The 13,242-nt window shown below is 39.7% G+C and overlaps 1 protein-coding gene across 1 annotated transcript in view; it reads left to right on the forward strand.

The window, feature by feature from the left end:
- The window catches only part of BTBD1 (BTB (POZ) domain containing 1), a 58,088-nt gene extending 49,801 nt beyond the window's left edge, over positions 1 to 8,287 (forward strand). Inside the window, exons 6-8 of the mRNA XM_006885129.1 lie at positions 4,170 to 4,257; positions 7,165 to 7,311; positions 8,068 to 8,287. Of these exons, the coding sequence (XP_006885191.1) occupies positions 4,170 to 4,257; positions 7,165 to 7,311; positions 8,068 to 8,226 (394 nt within the window). The 3' untranslated portion in view covers positions 8,227 to 8,287. The remainder of the gene's footprint in view (positions 1 to 4,169; positions 4,258 to 7,164; positions 7,312 to 8,067) is intronic.
- The last annotated feature ends 4,955 nt before the right edge of the window (positions 8,288 to 13,242 follow it).

A 13,242-nucleotide genomic window follows, 5' to 3' on the forward strand; every position in this document is an offset into this window, starting at 1 on the left:
GGGCGCCACACCTGTACTATTCTTCACCAAAGCCAGCATTTTTACCACTCAGCCAAGGCTCCTGACTTTGACACGCCTCCTTCCAGTCTTTTTTTTTTTCAATGGCTCTCTCAAATTCCTATCCATAACTAATAAAGTCACTCTGTCTAACCGGATTCACAGCCCACATATACTTGCTTATTCTCAAAGACAACATTCATCCTAATAATTCTTTCTCCATCCTAGACGCCAGCCTCTTTGCTGAGCGCCATTCTCAAACACATGGACCAAGTGCTCATCAGTGTCCTCAATTCGCAGAAAGAAGCCCTGGGTCTGTCCTTGTTTGAATAGCTTACATTCACAAGGGTTGAAGACTAAGCCATTTCTGGATGTGGATGGGAGAAGAGCTGCCCTGTTTAGTCAGCAACTCTGCTGGTGAGCGCTGGTCTTGAATCTCGCTGGACTTTGAACAAAGATTTTAAAAGTGGTGCATTTAAGAGGGACTTATCTGATCTGAGTTCAAGTGACCTCTGTCCTGGTTCCTGCTAGCTATCTGGGCCTGATCTAGGCAAGGCTGGAAAACCTCAACAGACTCACTCAGATCCATCTGCCCTGGGTATGTTGCTCCTTGCCTGGACCCCAGAGACCAGAAGGGAGAAATGAGAGGATTACAGACAGAGGCCTCTGCCTTACTTCGTTCCCTCCTTTAAAAATGCCCAGATCACAGCAAACCAACACCCTACAAGCACTCAGTCCTATTAGAAGCTTCCACCACCTCCATGCCAAGGTCAGGACTGAGCCAGTTTGCCATGCTTATATATCAGGTTGTCTGGGGTGGGGGCATGGGGCAGCAGCCTGAGCAGCCCTTACATGTAAAATGAAAAGTTTTACATTTTTAAAAAAATTAGACCGTAGATGTCCTAAAGCAGGTGAATATTTATTTACCATCAAGTCAGCTGAAGGAACTAAAGAATAAATTCAAGCTATGAGTAGCAATACTTACAGATACTATGGGCAGAATACTGAATATCCAGAAAACATAGAAAGAAGATAGAGTATACAGTCACTGTACCAAAAAGAATTGGCTGACACAGAAGACTTTGAAGAAACAACATATGATCAAGAGGCAGTTGTGATAAAGGAGGAAGTTCAGGTTGCCCAGAAGAACTTGACAAAAAAATAGAGCCCCAGGAATTGATGGAATACCAGTTAACATATTTAAACAAACAGACGCCGCCCTGGATGTGCTCACCAAGTTGCACCAAGAAATCTGGAGGACAACTACCTGGCAAACTGACTGGAAGAGATCTATAATTACTTCCATTAAAAAAAAAAAAGTGACACAGCAGAGTGTGGAAATTATCGAATAATATCACACACATGCAAAATCCTGTTCAAGATTATTCAAAAGCAACTGGAACAGTACATCAAAAGAAAACTTCAGAAAAACAAGCTGAATTTAGAAAAGGTTGTGGTACTAGAGACATTATTGCCAATGTCAGATGGATCTTGGTAGAAAGCAAAGAGTACCAGAGGAATGTCTTATCTGTGTTTCATTGACTTTGCAAAAGCATAGCCACTGTGTGGATCACAACAAATTGTGGCCCACCTTGAGGAGAGTGGGAATCCCAGAACACTTGATTGTGTTCATATGAAACCTGTACTTGGACCAGGAAGCAGTCCTCAGAACAGAGCAAGGAAACACTATATGGTTCAAAGTCAGGAAAGGAGTGTGTGAGGGATGTGGCCTGTCTCCATACCTTTTCAATCTATATACAGAACAGATTATTTAGGAACCTGGGCTTTATGAGGAGAATTGTGGCATCAGAATTGGAGGAAGACTCATCAACAATCTACATTACGCAGAAGGTCAAGAACTGTAGTCTTTAATATGGATTGAAGCTCAACATCAGGAAGACAAATTCTCACCACTGGGCCAATCTGCAGCACCATGATTAGATGGAAAAAATGCTGAGGTTGTTAACAAATACAGTTTACTTGGCTCCACAATCAACATTCTTGGAACCAGCAGACAAGAAATCAAAAGACAAATTGCAGTGGGAAAATCTGCTGTCAGGGACCTCTCCAGAGTACTGAGAAGCATCATTATCAGTCTAGAGATTAAGGTGTACCTGCTGCGGGTCTTGGGAATTAGATGCTATGCATCAGAGAGCTGGACAATGACTAAAGATGACAGAAGAATTGATGCCTTTGAGTTGTGGTGCTGGAGAAGAGTCTTGAACATGCCGTGGACCACCAAGAAAACAAATAGATCTATGTTGGAGAAGGAGAAACCAAGCTTCTCCTTGGAAGCTAGTATTTTGAAGCTCTGTCTCACATACTTTGGGCATGTGGCCAGGAGGGACTGGTCCTAGAAGAACATCATACCCAGAAGGATGGAGGGACAGTGCAGGAGAGAAAGACCCCAGATGAGATGGATTGATACAATAACTGCAGCTATGGGCGTAGGTGTGTTGGAGTCACTAAGACTGGCTCAGGGCAGAGCAGACTTCAGAGATGTTGTACATAGGGTTGCTGTGAGTTGCAGGTGACTTAATGGCACATAACAATGTCAAGTCAGTTACATGTAAACTTGGCACAACCCTTTCAAAAAAGTGGTTTGACAGTATATATCAAAAGCTGCAATCTTCCAATTCCCTTTCTATTTCAAGAAATTAAGTAAAATTATATAGCTTAGATCAGAGATTATTTGTCATGACATTGTTATAGTAATAAAAACTAGGGAAATCTAGATTATCTGTAATGAGTTATTTAAAAATAGTGACTCGGCAGTGACTTTTTTTTTTTCTGTGAAAGCACTAAATTACAGAGAGATGTCTGACAGGATTCTTATATAATGCCTGTACTTGCAAGTCCACATGATGCAGTGCATTAGAAAATGAAAAGAAAATGCACCTTATGTTATCAGAGGAGGTTCTCTCTGCAAAGTGGACTTACAGATACCTTAAAATGTTCTTTCTGATGGTATACTCTGTGTCTTCCTTTTCTTTTAAAGAACCAAAAATATGTTACTTTTTATAAGAAAGCAAGCTATAAATAGTACTTTTAAAAATGTTTAAGGTGATCCTTACAGGATATTGTCAGTTTTCCACAGTAATGAAAAACGTGGTTTTCTGGCCCCAGCAGACCTGGCTTGTAGCCCAGGTCTCCACATTTTTTGATCAAGGGCTAGTAGTTCCCTGATTTCTCATAAACCTCATTTTCTTAAAGGACAATAAAAAATTTTACTATTCCCCAGTTCCTAGAACTGCTGTGTTGATTATAGGAAAGAATTCATGTGAAGAACTGAAGCTGAGCACCTGGAATATTAGGCTGAAGTGGGGTAGTAATAATCAAAGTTGTTGAAAGTCCTCATATTAGAAATTGTTTATGATTTTACAGTCTTCAGTGCCATTTGTACTTAATGTCTGTTTTTGTACGTTTCCAAAATCCTTTAATTGAATTAATAATATATCTTAACTGTTTGGCCAAACCAGACTTTCTGTATGGTCTAGTATGAAATCTTCACTCTGTTTCCTTCGGAGGTCTTACTACAATTTGAATAATTATTTGTTTCTGTGTTTACTGTTTTTTTACTACTGTCCTCTAGAAAGCGGTTAACTCAAGGGTTGAAGATGTCTGTCTTCATTGTTAGTGCCATGCTCAGTGTTACAGTGTTAGGCCCCAAAGAAGTATTTAATGAATTATGAATTGTCATGGTTTAAATTATGAACTTCAGCCTAATCACTGACCCTTCTATGTTCATGAAGAAGATATGCAAACATAGCTGTTATAGCAAACGTGGGTTTTTAAGCCTAATACATTCATTTGACTCTCAATACATTAGAGTATAAAAACCAAATTTTAGTTAAATTGCAGTTATGTGTACTTTTTAAAATTTATTTTATACCGGTTTACATATAAAGTTCATATACATTATTTTTCACACTGGACCTCTCCTTTACCAGTCCCTCCCTTCACCCATCAAATTGTGGGACCCTATGTTTAAGCTCCCTATGTGAACTTTTAAAAGGAAGTTTTTATAAATAGAGTGATATTTCCAAAGATACCCAATTTGGGATACCTTTTTAATAAGCAAAATTTGATGTTCTAGGCAACACTAAAAATGCAGTTCGTCAAGAGTGTGAATACTTACTGAATTATTTGTGTTATTTTGTATTTGGCTTCAGGTTCACAGTTAATAGAAGAATTTCGATAGTTGGATTTGGCTTATATGGATCTATCCATGGCCCCACGGATTACCAAGTGAATATACAGGTATACTTTATTCTTCACTGTTGATCATCTTCAAATATAATAAATGTGTACTTTTACCACAAAATTCTTATTTCAGTATAATTGTCAAAGGAACCAGAAACCTCTCTATGGTGTTTCAAGTCTAGAGAGTTTTGTGTTACGTGGGCAGTTCGGTGTGATAGCTCATCTCAATATTAGAGGTTTCAGAAAAGTGGGTTCTTTATAGAAACATTGGCAGTTCCTTTGTCCAGTAAAGCCCTTCTTCTCACTTAGAACAGCCACCTCCTCTCCCTCTTATCCTTTGAACTCTTAGGTTCTGAATGAAAAACAAAACCAAGTCCACTACCATCAGTCAATTCCAATTCTCTGTAAGGCAGATAGAGACTGGCCATAAGGATTTCCAGTGCTTTTGATCTTCACGGAAGCAAATTGCAGCAGCTTTCTATGCTAGAGGAACTAGTGGATTTGAATTTCTGACCTTTTGGCTAACAGCTGAGCACTTCAGCTACATTGCCAGCAGGACTCCTACTCTAAGGTCCTAGAGGCTAGATAGCACTGCCAACGCTCTGCTGACTTCCACTGATCCAGCTATACCCTGACTCATTCCTTAGGTCTGTTCTACCTTGATATTGCCGATAAACCAGTGTTCTCCATAATCATACAGCCCTATTAGTAAAAATTTTTTTGAAAGCACATTGTATTTTTTCTTATTTTCCAAGTGTGTGTGTATAGAAAGGACTCCTGTTGGTGGTGTTCTTTCTATGTTACGTCACCACAGGGTAAGCAGTTGGAATCCACCAGCGTACTCTCCAGGAGAAAGACAGGCAGTTCTCCTGTGAAGATACGCAGACTCAGAAACCCACAGGCGGGTCCCTGTGTATTAGAATCAGCTTGACGCCAGTGGGGGCATTGCTTGGACGTAGTATTAACACTTTACATATAATAAATTAGTGAAAACACATAGAGATGTGAAAAAGGAGTAGGAAATGTTTAACATTCTTGGTTACCAAGAGAAAAGACTGCATTCTCTTAAATACCATTTTTAATAAAAATCTCAATGAACTTTTGCGATTGAAACAATAAATCATTCTTTTTTCAAGCTGATGGTTTTATACTTCGTCATCCAACAATTCAAAGATTAGTGGAATAAAGACCCTGTACCACTACACACAGCTATCTTGAGAAGTTGCATTATCAGCTATACTAAAAAAATCAGTATGTTGTTGTGTTGTTGATTGCCTTCAAGTCGAGCACGACTCATAGCTACCCTGTGAACAAAAGGCCTGGAGCCCCTCTACAACTATCAACATTTATCAAAGTCCATAGACTTTCCGGAAGCATGTTGTTCAGGAATTGGATGCCACTCCTGCTTCAAAACCTATGTGCTTACTTGGAGCAAATTGACTTCCTGCTTCACCTTTAGGACGTGGCTTTCTGCCTTCACAGCCCATTTGGCCACCAGCTATTATATTTTTAATATTCTTTTTTTCTAATATATTTTTAATATTCTTAACAAATAGGTTCTAAGCCACTAAAATTGGGTCTTTGAAGAAGTTAGAAAAATCTATTTCCATGTGTTTTAATTTCACAAAAGCCTCAGCAGCCCTCTGAGGTATTAAACAGCTTTAGATCAGCTTGGGGTCTTCACTCCAAACCACTGTATTACAGAGCAAGGACATGCTGTTGGCTTGGAAGGTTTTTTAAGAATAGTTGTCAGCCTTTCTACGAAGATGGTACCAAACGTGAAGAAGGAAGACCCTGCCCCTTCGAAACTGAAACCAAAGCACAGGTGTAAGAAGACAGTGCTGAAGGGCATCCCCAGCTTTATTATCCTTTAATATGGAATTATTTTGGTTTGGGTTCCTTCTTAAGGTTGTTGGAGATAAAGAAAAAACAAAAAAACCCACTTACCCAGTGACAGAGCAGGCCACGTGACAAACATCATCTCACGCAGTCTTCACGCACTGTAAGGAGGTACAACAGTGTCACACTGTCACAACCACATTCTTTGGCTTACTATTTTATCCCAGGTAACTGTTGTACATTAGACAATTATTTTTTTTAAATACTTTCAGTTGAACTAAGATAGACATCAGAAAATAAATTGTTATACATATTACATACAGCTTAATTTTCACAAACTGAACACGCAGCCACATCAAGGAAGAGGACGTGCCCAGGACTCCAGGCGCACCTCTCAGCCTCTTCTTCACTCACTGCCCTGTGCAGGTGATACTGTCCTAATGTCCAGAAGGGCAGACACCTGCCTTACATGGAAGCTTCCCTCCGGTGACCTCCTAAACTCTGACTCTAGCTTTTTAAACCTTCCTCTGTGAACCTCTCTCTCCCTGACAAGCTCAGTTCTTCCTCTATTGGGTTTGTCTTGCACACACTTCCTATTGTGTGTCTTTCTGAACTCCCACTGAACATATGTCTTCTCCAGTGACCGCGAGCTCCCAGCTCAGTGCCTGCCCTCTATCGTGAAAAGACAAAACTTTCCTATTTTTAATCTGCATATACCTGCAAACGACATATAAGTCATCTTGAGTTCAGAAAATAACCTTTCAATATATAAAGTACATTCTAAAGAATCTCCTAATAAGATGACAAGTGTTAGTGAGAAGTAGTGAGTAAAGGCTCCTTTCAAGTGTCTAAAAAGCCACACATTTTAAAAGACCAGTTGGTGAGCTGTATGTCTTTCCTAGAAGCTCCTGTTCCCTACAGCCACACCACAGTTTACCTGGTGTCCTTCCTCCATCACTGCGATGCATGACACATGCTTACAGCCATCCTTACTGGTTAAAGACAGAGGACAGCTACTTCACAGAGATTGAGTAGTCGGCTCTGCTTTTAAGGGCTTCTTATTCATTTCTATCAAATTTTGTTTCAGTTGGTTTAACTTAAATGTATTTCTTCTTAAAATGACAGATCATTGAGTATGAAAAAAAACAAACCTTGGGACAAAATGATACTGGCTTTAGTTGCGACGGTACTTCTAACACATTCAGGGTGATGTTCAAAGACCCTATAGAGATCCTGCCCAATGTCTGCTACACAGCGTGTGCAACACTCAAAGTAAGAGCTGCAAGGAGTGGGCGGATGGGGAGCGCGTGGGACATGATTTCCTCTTATAGAAAATGTTTTCACCTGAGGCTGAAGGTCAGAGGGAAATTCTGAGAGCCTTTTAGAGAGAGAAGAAAAGAAGGCTGGGAGGGAAACCATTCTGCCCCTCTCAAGAAAAGAAACCTCTCAGCCCAGCTCTGTTCTGAAAGAAATAGTCTTATTAAGAAGTAGTCCTTTGCTTAAGTAGAGATTGAATGTTTTACAGAAAGTAAAAGCTCTTAACACTTCCCAACTATTCTCCAATAGCTGGACTTTATACTCCAGTTTTTTAAAGCATTTTGTCTTTTAGCAAAAACATCTCTTTTCATGAAATAACTGAGTTGTTGGGTGTATCAGTTCACTTTGTTGTTGTTGTTATGTGCTGTCGAGTTGCTTGTGACTCACAGTGACCCTATGTACAACAGCCCTAAACTCTGCTCTGTCCTTTGCCAATCTCACTGTCTCCAATACACCCATCCTGATTACCCCAGTCACTGAATCAATCCACCTCACAGACGGTCTTCCCCTCCTGCGCTGTCCCTCCACCCTCCCAAGCATGATGTCCCTCTCCAGGGACCGGTCCTGCCTTGCATCATGTCCAGAGTACATCAGACGAAGCCTTAGAATCGCATACTATTTAATACAGGAGTTATAATTAAATATAATAGATTAATTAAAATAGCACATTGCTTATTGAATGAAAATTATTAATCTTTGGGTTTTGTTTAGGGTCCAGATTCCCACTATGGTACAAAAGGATTGAAGAAAGTAGTCCATGAAACACCGACAGCCAGCAAGACTGTGTTCTTCTTTTTCAGCTCTCCTGGAAATAATAATGGTACTTCGATAGAAGATGGACAAATACCAGAAATAATATTTTATACCTAAGTTAGTACTCAGTACATCTTGACTAAATGCTACCATACAGTCTAGTCTCAAGATCATAAATAACTGTGCACAAAAAAATAGTGTTATGAATATTTATAAGAAACATTTTAGTTTCTTAGAGGACATAGAAAAATATTGATTGATCTGCAGCATTTAAAGGCAGATTTTTCCATTTTGTTACAACCTTAGGGGGAAAGAACTGGATTTAAGATGTTTCAGCTTTCTCTTGTATATTTCATAGATCAGCTAGCTCATGGTCTTTCAATAGTTTTGTAATTGAAGGATTCTTGTTACATTTAGCTGGTTTGGTTTTTGTTTTAACTATTTTGCAGGTTGGATGAAATGCACTGGGTTTGTATTCCAATATAATTCTTACTAACTCAAGTAACTCATCTTGGAAAGTAAGAAAACTGACTTTATATTTGGAGTTTTGGAATCTTGAAGAACTGTGGAGAAATATCTAGTTGTTAACATTTGGAATAACACTACACATTGGAATAACAAAATACCCCAAAAATTTTTCAGTGCATTTACAGGAAAGGCTCTTTTATAATAGTAATGTATTATATGGTACAGTTTTAAGCTATTCTATCACAGTAGTGTAATGTAAACGAAGGTATAGTTGAAGACTGGATTCTTCTTACTGAACTGCACCACTGTACCCGTCTGTTTCTATGGGGATGCTGCTGGAAATCCTGAATACTGAAATGGTGATGTTTGGGTAAACAGACATCAATTCAACATTGTGGGATGATACGTTTAAACAACAAGAAGCAAAATAAAATACTACAGATTTCTGACAATGACTTTGGAACTTTAAAGATGCCAAACAGCTCTGAGAAATATGCTTTCTGTTACCTACCAGTTTATCCAAGAAGTAAAGTCTCTCTAATAGCTGTAAACATAGTACCATTACAATGACGGGAAATAAGAATTAAATCTGACAGAATATCATTTATACACCATCATAAAACAAATTGTTTTAGAGAAATGAAATAGCATTAATGCTTTCCCTTGAAGATTATGTTATCAGCTTCTTAAAAACAATTATAATTAAACTAAAGTTTATCAAATAGTTGTGGGAGATAGAAATCAGAATTCTTTTTCAATACCAGTTTACACATAACTGAGTTGTATTAGTGACAGAGATTTCTTCAAAAGGGGAAATTTCCTATCTCTGGCAGTGACCTTATGTAAACTTCAGTTTACTGGACTGTCTATGGAAGGTGTAGTTCAGGTTAACTAAAGGATAACCAACAAGACTCTGTAGTGATCATTATAGCAAATTCTGCCTTAATAACTATGGTAAGCCAGAGATAAATGCATGTTTTTTGATGTTTGGAAGTATTCAAATGTCTGTAGTATGTTACAGTGATATAACTGAGTATAACCATAGAACAAACACAAAATGGAACTGTTTACAGCTAGTGAGGCAGAGGCTCTGGAATTTTTTTTTAAAATAAATATCTATTACCCTTTTTTGTCATTTGTTTCCTAAAAATTGAAAAGAAGTCCACTTTGCTACAATGGTTCTAGCAAATAGGTTTAAGATGGTTTTTCATTTTGGGGACTAAAGCAACACGAATTATTACTATCCAGTTGCTGCCATCTGTTTCTCAACCAGTTGTTTGTGGTCTCGGGCTTTCCCTCCCCACTTCTTCTCAGTCGGTGAGAGAATGAAGAATTCTGTTACTCACTGGTGCTCTGTGACAGCTGCTTGTTAAGACTAGTAACCTGAGTGGTTATTGTGCACCAGGCCCTGCACCAAGTACCTGACAGATAGTCTCATTTATTTCTCACAACATCAGGGTGAGGTAAGGTCATAGATAAAGACATGAATACTTTAAAAGGTCAGTAAGTGCTGAAAAGTGACTAAGTATATTTCCCAAGCTACCTAATTTGGAGAAAATACCATTTTCTCTGAAAGTAAAATGTCACTATTTTCAAATTTTACAACATGGTCTAAAAAGATACCTTTGGTTAACCTGTGTTTGGGAGGATGGAGGGATAGTGCAAGAAAGGAAGACCCTTGATGAGATGGATTGATTCAGTGACTGGGGTAATGGGTAGGTGTGTCAGAGACAGTCAGATTGGCACAATAGAGAACAGGGTTTAGAGCTGTTGTACACAGGGTCGCTATGAGTCGCAGGCAACTCAACGGCACATAACAACAACCTGTGGTTACTATAGAGTAGAAATATTGTCTGTTTTAAGAATGTGGTTATTTTTGTGTCTACGCAGGAAAGTGAGAATGACCATATCATCAAAGAGCTGTCTCTGAGGCCAATATTAAGTAGTACCTGAGTTCTTTGGGAAAAATAATGAATGATGCATGAAGCATCAAAAGGAGATGGAAGGAATACACTGGATCACTTGACCAAAAAGTGTTAGTTGACATTGAATCATTTCAGAGAGTAGTTTGTGACCAGAGACCAGTGGTCCTGAGGGAAAAGTCACAGCTACAGTTAAGGTGTGGGCAGAAAATAAAGACAGCAGGGACTTAGAGAATTTCAGCTGAGACACCACCACAGCCATGGCTGCTTGTCTGTGCCAAGAAATTTGGCTACCTGAGCAACCAGCCGGAAGATTCATATTTTGTGACCATTGCAAAGAAACAATTGAGTGGTCCCCACCATTTAACAGAGTATGGAAATAATCAGACAGTGTTAACATCACGTCAGTAAAATCTTGCTAAAGATTGTTCCAGAGTGACTGGAAAGTACTGCAACAGGGATTCAAGTGAGAAATCCAAGCTGGATTCTGAAGAGGTGGTGGAAGGAGACATGTCTGGTAGATCTGAACTGAAAGAATACCAGGAAGATAATTACTTGTGTTTTATTGTCAATGAAAATTCATTCAGCTGTGTGGCATAAACCATGGGTAATATTGAGAATAGAAATCTCACAACACTTGTGTTCTTGCCAAATCTGTACATAGACTGAGCTGTCCTTTGTAAAGAAGAAAGGGGTACTGGATTGTTTAAAATCAGGAATGTGTATCAGAGTTGTATCTTTTCTCCATACTTACTCAGTTTGGATACTAAGTACGCAATTTGAGAAGCTGGACTTTGTGAAGAAGAATGCAACATCCAGATTGGAGGAAGATTTATAACGTGTGTTAGGCTTAATGGAAGTGAAGAACTTAAAGCACTTAACTGAAGATGATAAACAGCCTTTAATATGAATTCTATTTCAACATTAATTGTTGAAGTTGAGAGGAAATCTTCACAACTGGACATCATGAATAAGAAAATACTAAAGTCAGGTATTGCACTTCACGTGGTTCCACAATCCATATCTGTGGTTGCAGCAGTCAATTTATAAATAAAACTTAGTCCATTGTACATATCTGCTGTGACGGACCTCTTTATGTGCCAAAGAACTAGGATGTTACTTTAAAGAGCAAAGTGTACTTCATCCAATTATGTTTTGGGGTGTTTTTTATTTGGTTGGCTTGGAGTTTTCTTTCCATGTGCCTATAGAAGTTGGACAACCAATAAGGAAGGTGAAAAAATGTTGCCTTGGAATTGCATTAGCAAAGAGGATTGAATATGCCATGGACAACCAAAAAACAAAAAACCTATCTTGGAAGAAATGCAACCAGGGGCATTGTTGTTAGGTGCCATTAGCTCAGCGACCATTTGAATAGCCTACTGAACCGTGCCCTGTCCTCTGCCACCCGCATCTCTCACACACCCATTGCCGAAGCCACCATGTGAATCCCTCCCATTGGTGTTCTTTCTGTCCTTAGCTGACCCTCCATCTTTCCAAGCATAATGTCCCTTTCCAAGGAACCAGCCTCACCTAACCACATGTCCAAAGTGTAAAAGATGAGGCTTTGCCATCTTTGCCTCCAAGGAGCACTCTAGCAGCACTTTTTCCAAGACCTGTCCATTCTTTCTGTCCACTCAGTACCATTCCCCTGCACCACATCTCAAAGGCATCAATAATTATTCTGTCGTCCTTACTCATTGTCCAGCCCTCTGAGGTGTAGCAGGTGACTGAGATTATTATGGCCTGAATCAAGTGCACCTTAGTCTTCAAACTGATAACATTGCTTTCAGTACATTGGAGATGTCTCAGACTTTCCCAGTGCAATACGTCTCTTGATTTCTTTACTGCTGGTGCCAGGAGTGTTGAATCAAGGAAATAATTGACAGCTTTAATCCTTTCTCCATTTATCATTATGTTGACTGTTGATCCTATGGTGAGGACCTTTGTTTTCTCAATGTTGAGGTGTAATCCATACCACAGGCTGTAGTCCTTGACTAGCAAGGGTTTAATATCCTTTTCTCTTTCAGCAAGTAAGGTTGTATCATCTGCATAATGCAGGTTTTTAGTAAGTCTTCGTCCAGTCCTGATGCCACATTCTTCATTGACTCAGGCTTTGCAAACAATTTTCACAGCATACAGATTGAATAGTTCTGGAGAAAGCATACAACCCTGAGGCACACCCTTCCTGATTTTAAGCCATGCAGTGTTCCCTTCCTCTGTCCTCAAAACAGCTTCTGCTTTCGGTTCGGAGGAGGCCTCGGTGCAACTTTCTTCGGTCGTCCCGCATCCGGGTTCATCCGACACCAGCCGCCTCCGCCATGCCGCCCAAGTTCGACCCCAACGAGATTAAAGTCGTGTACCTGAGGTGTACCGGTGGGGAAGTCGGTGCCACTTCCGCTCTGGCCCCCAAGATCGGCCCCCTGGGTCTGTCTCCAAAAAAGGTTGGTGATGACATTGCCAAGGCCACCGGTGACTGGAAGGGACTAAGGATTACAGTGAAACTGACCATTCAGAACAGACAGGCCCAGGTTGAAGTGGTGCCTTCTGCCTCTGCCCTGATCATCAAAGCCCTAAAGGAACCACCCAGAGATAGAAAGAAGCAGAAAAATATTAAACACAGTGGAAATACCACTTTTGATGAGATTGTTGGCATTGCCCGGCAGATGCGACACCGGTCTTTAGCCAGAGAACTCTCTGGAACTATTAAAGAGATCCTGGGAACTGCCCAATCTGTGAGCTGCAA

This window comes from Elephantulus edwardii, unplaced genomic scaffold (assembly GCF_000299155.1).
Source record: "Elephantulus edwardii isolate Elephantulus edwardi_28Jun2011 unplaced genomic scaffold, EleEdw1.0 scaffold00041, whole genome shotgun sequence".
NCBI classification, from domain to species: Eukaryota; Metazoa; Chordata; class Mammalia; order Macroscelidea; family Macroscelididae; genus Elephantulus; species Elephantulus edwardii.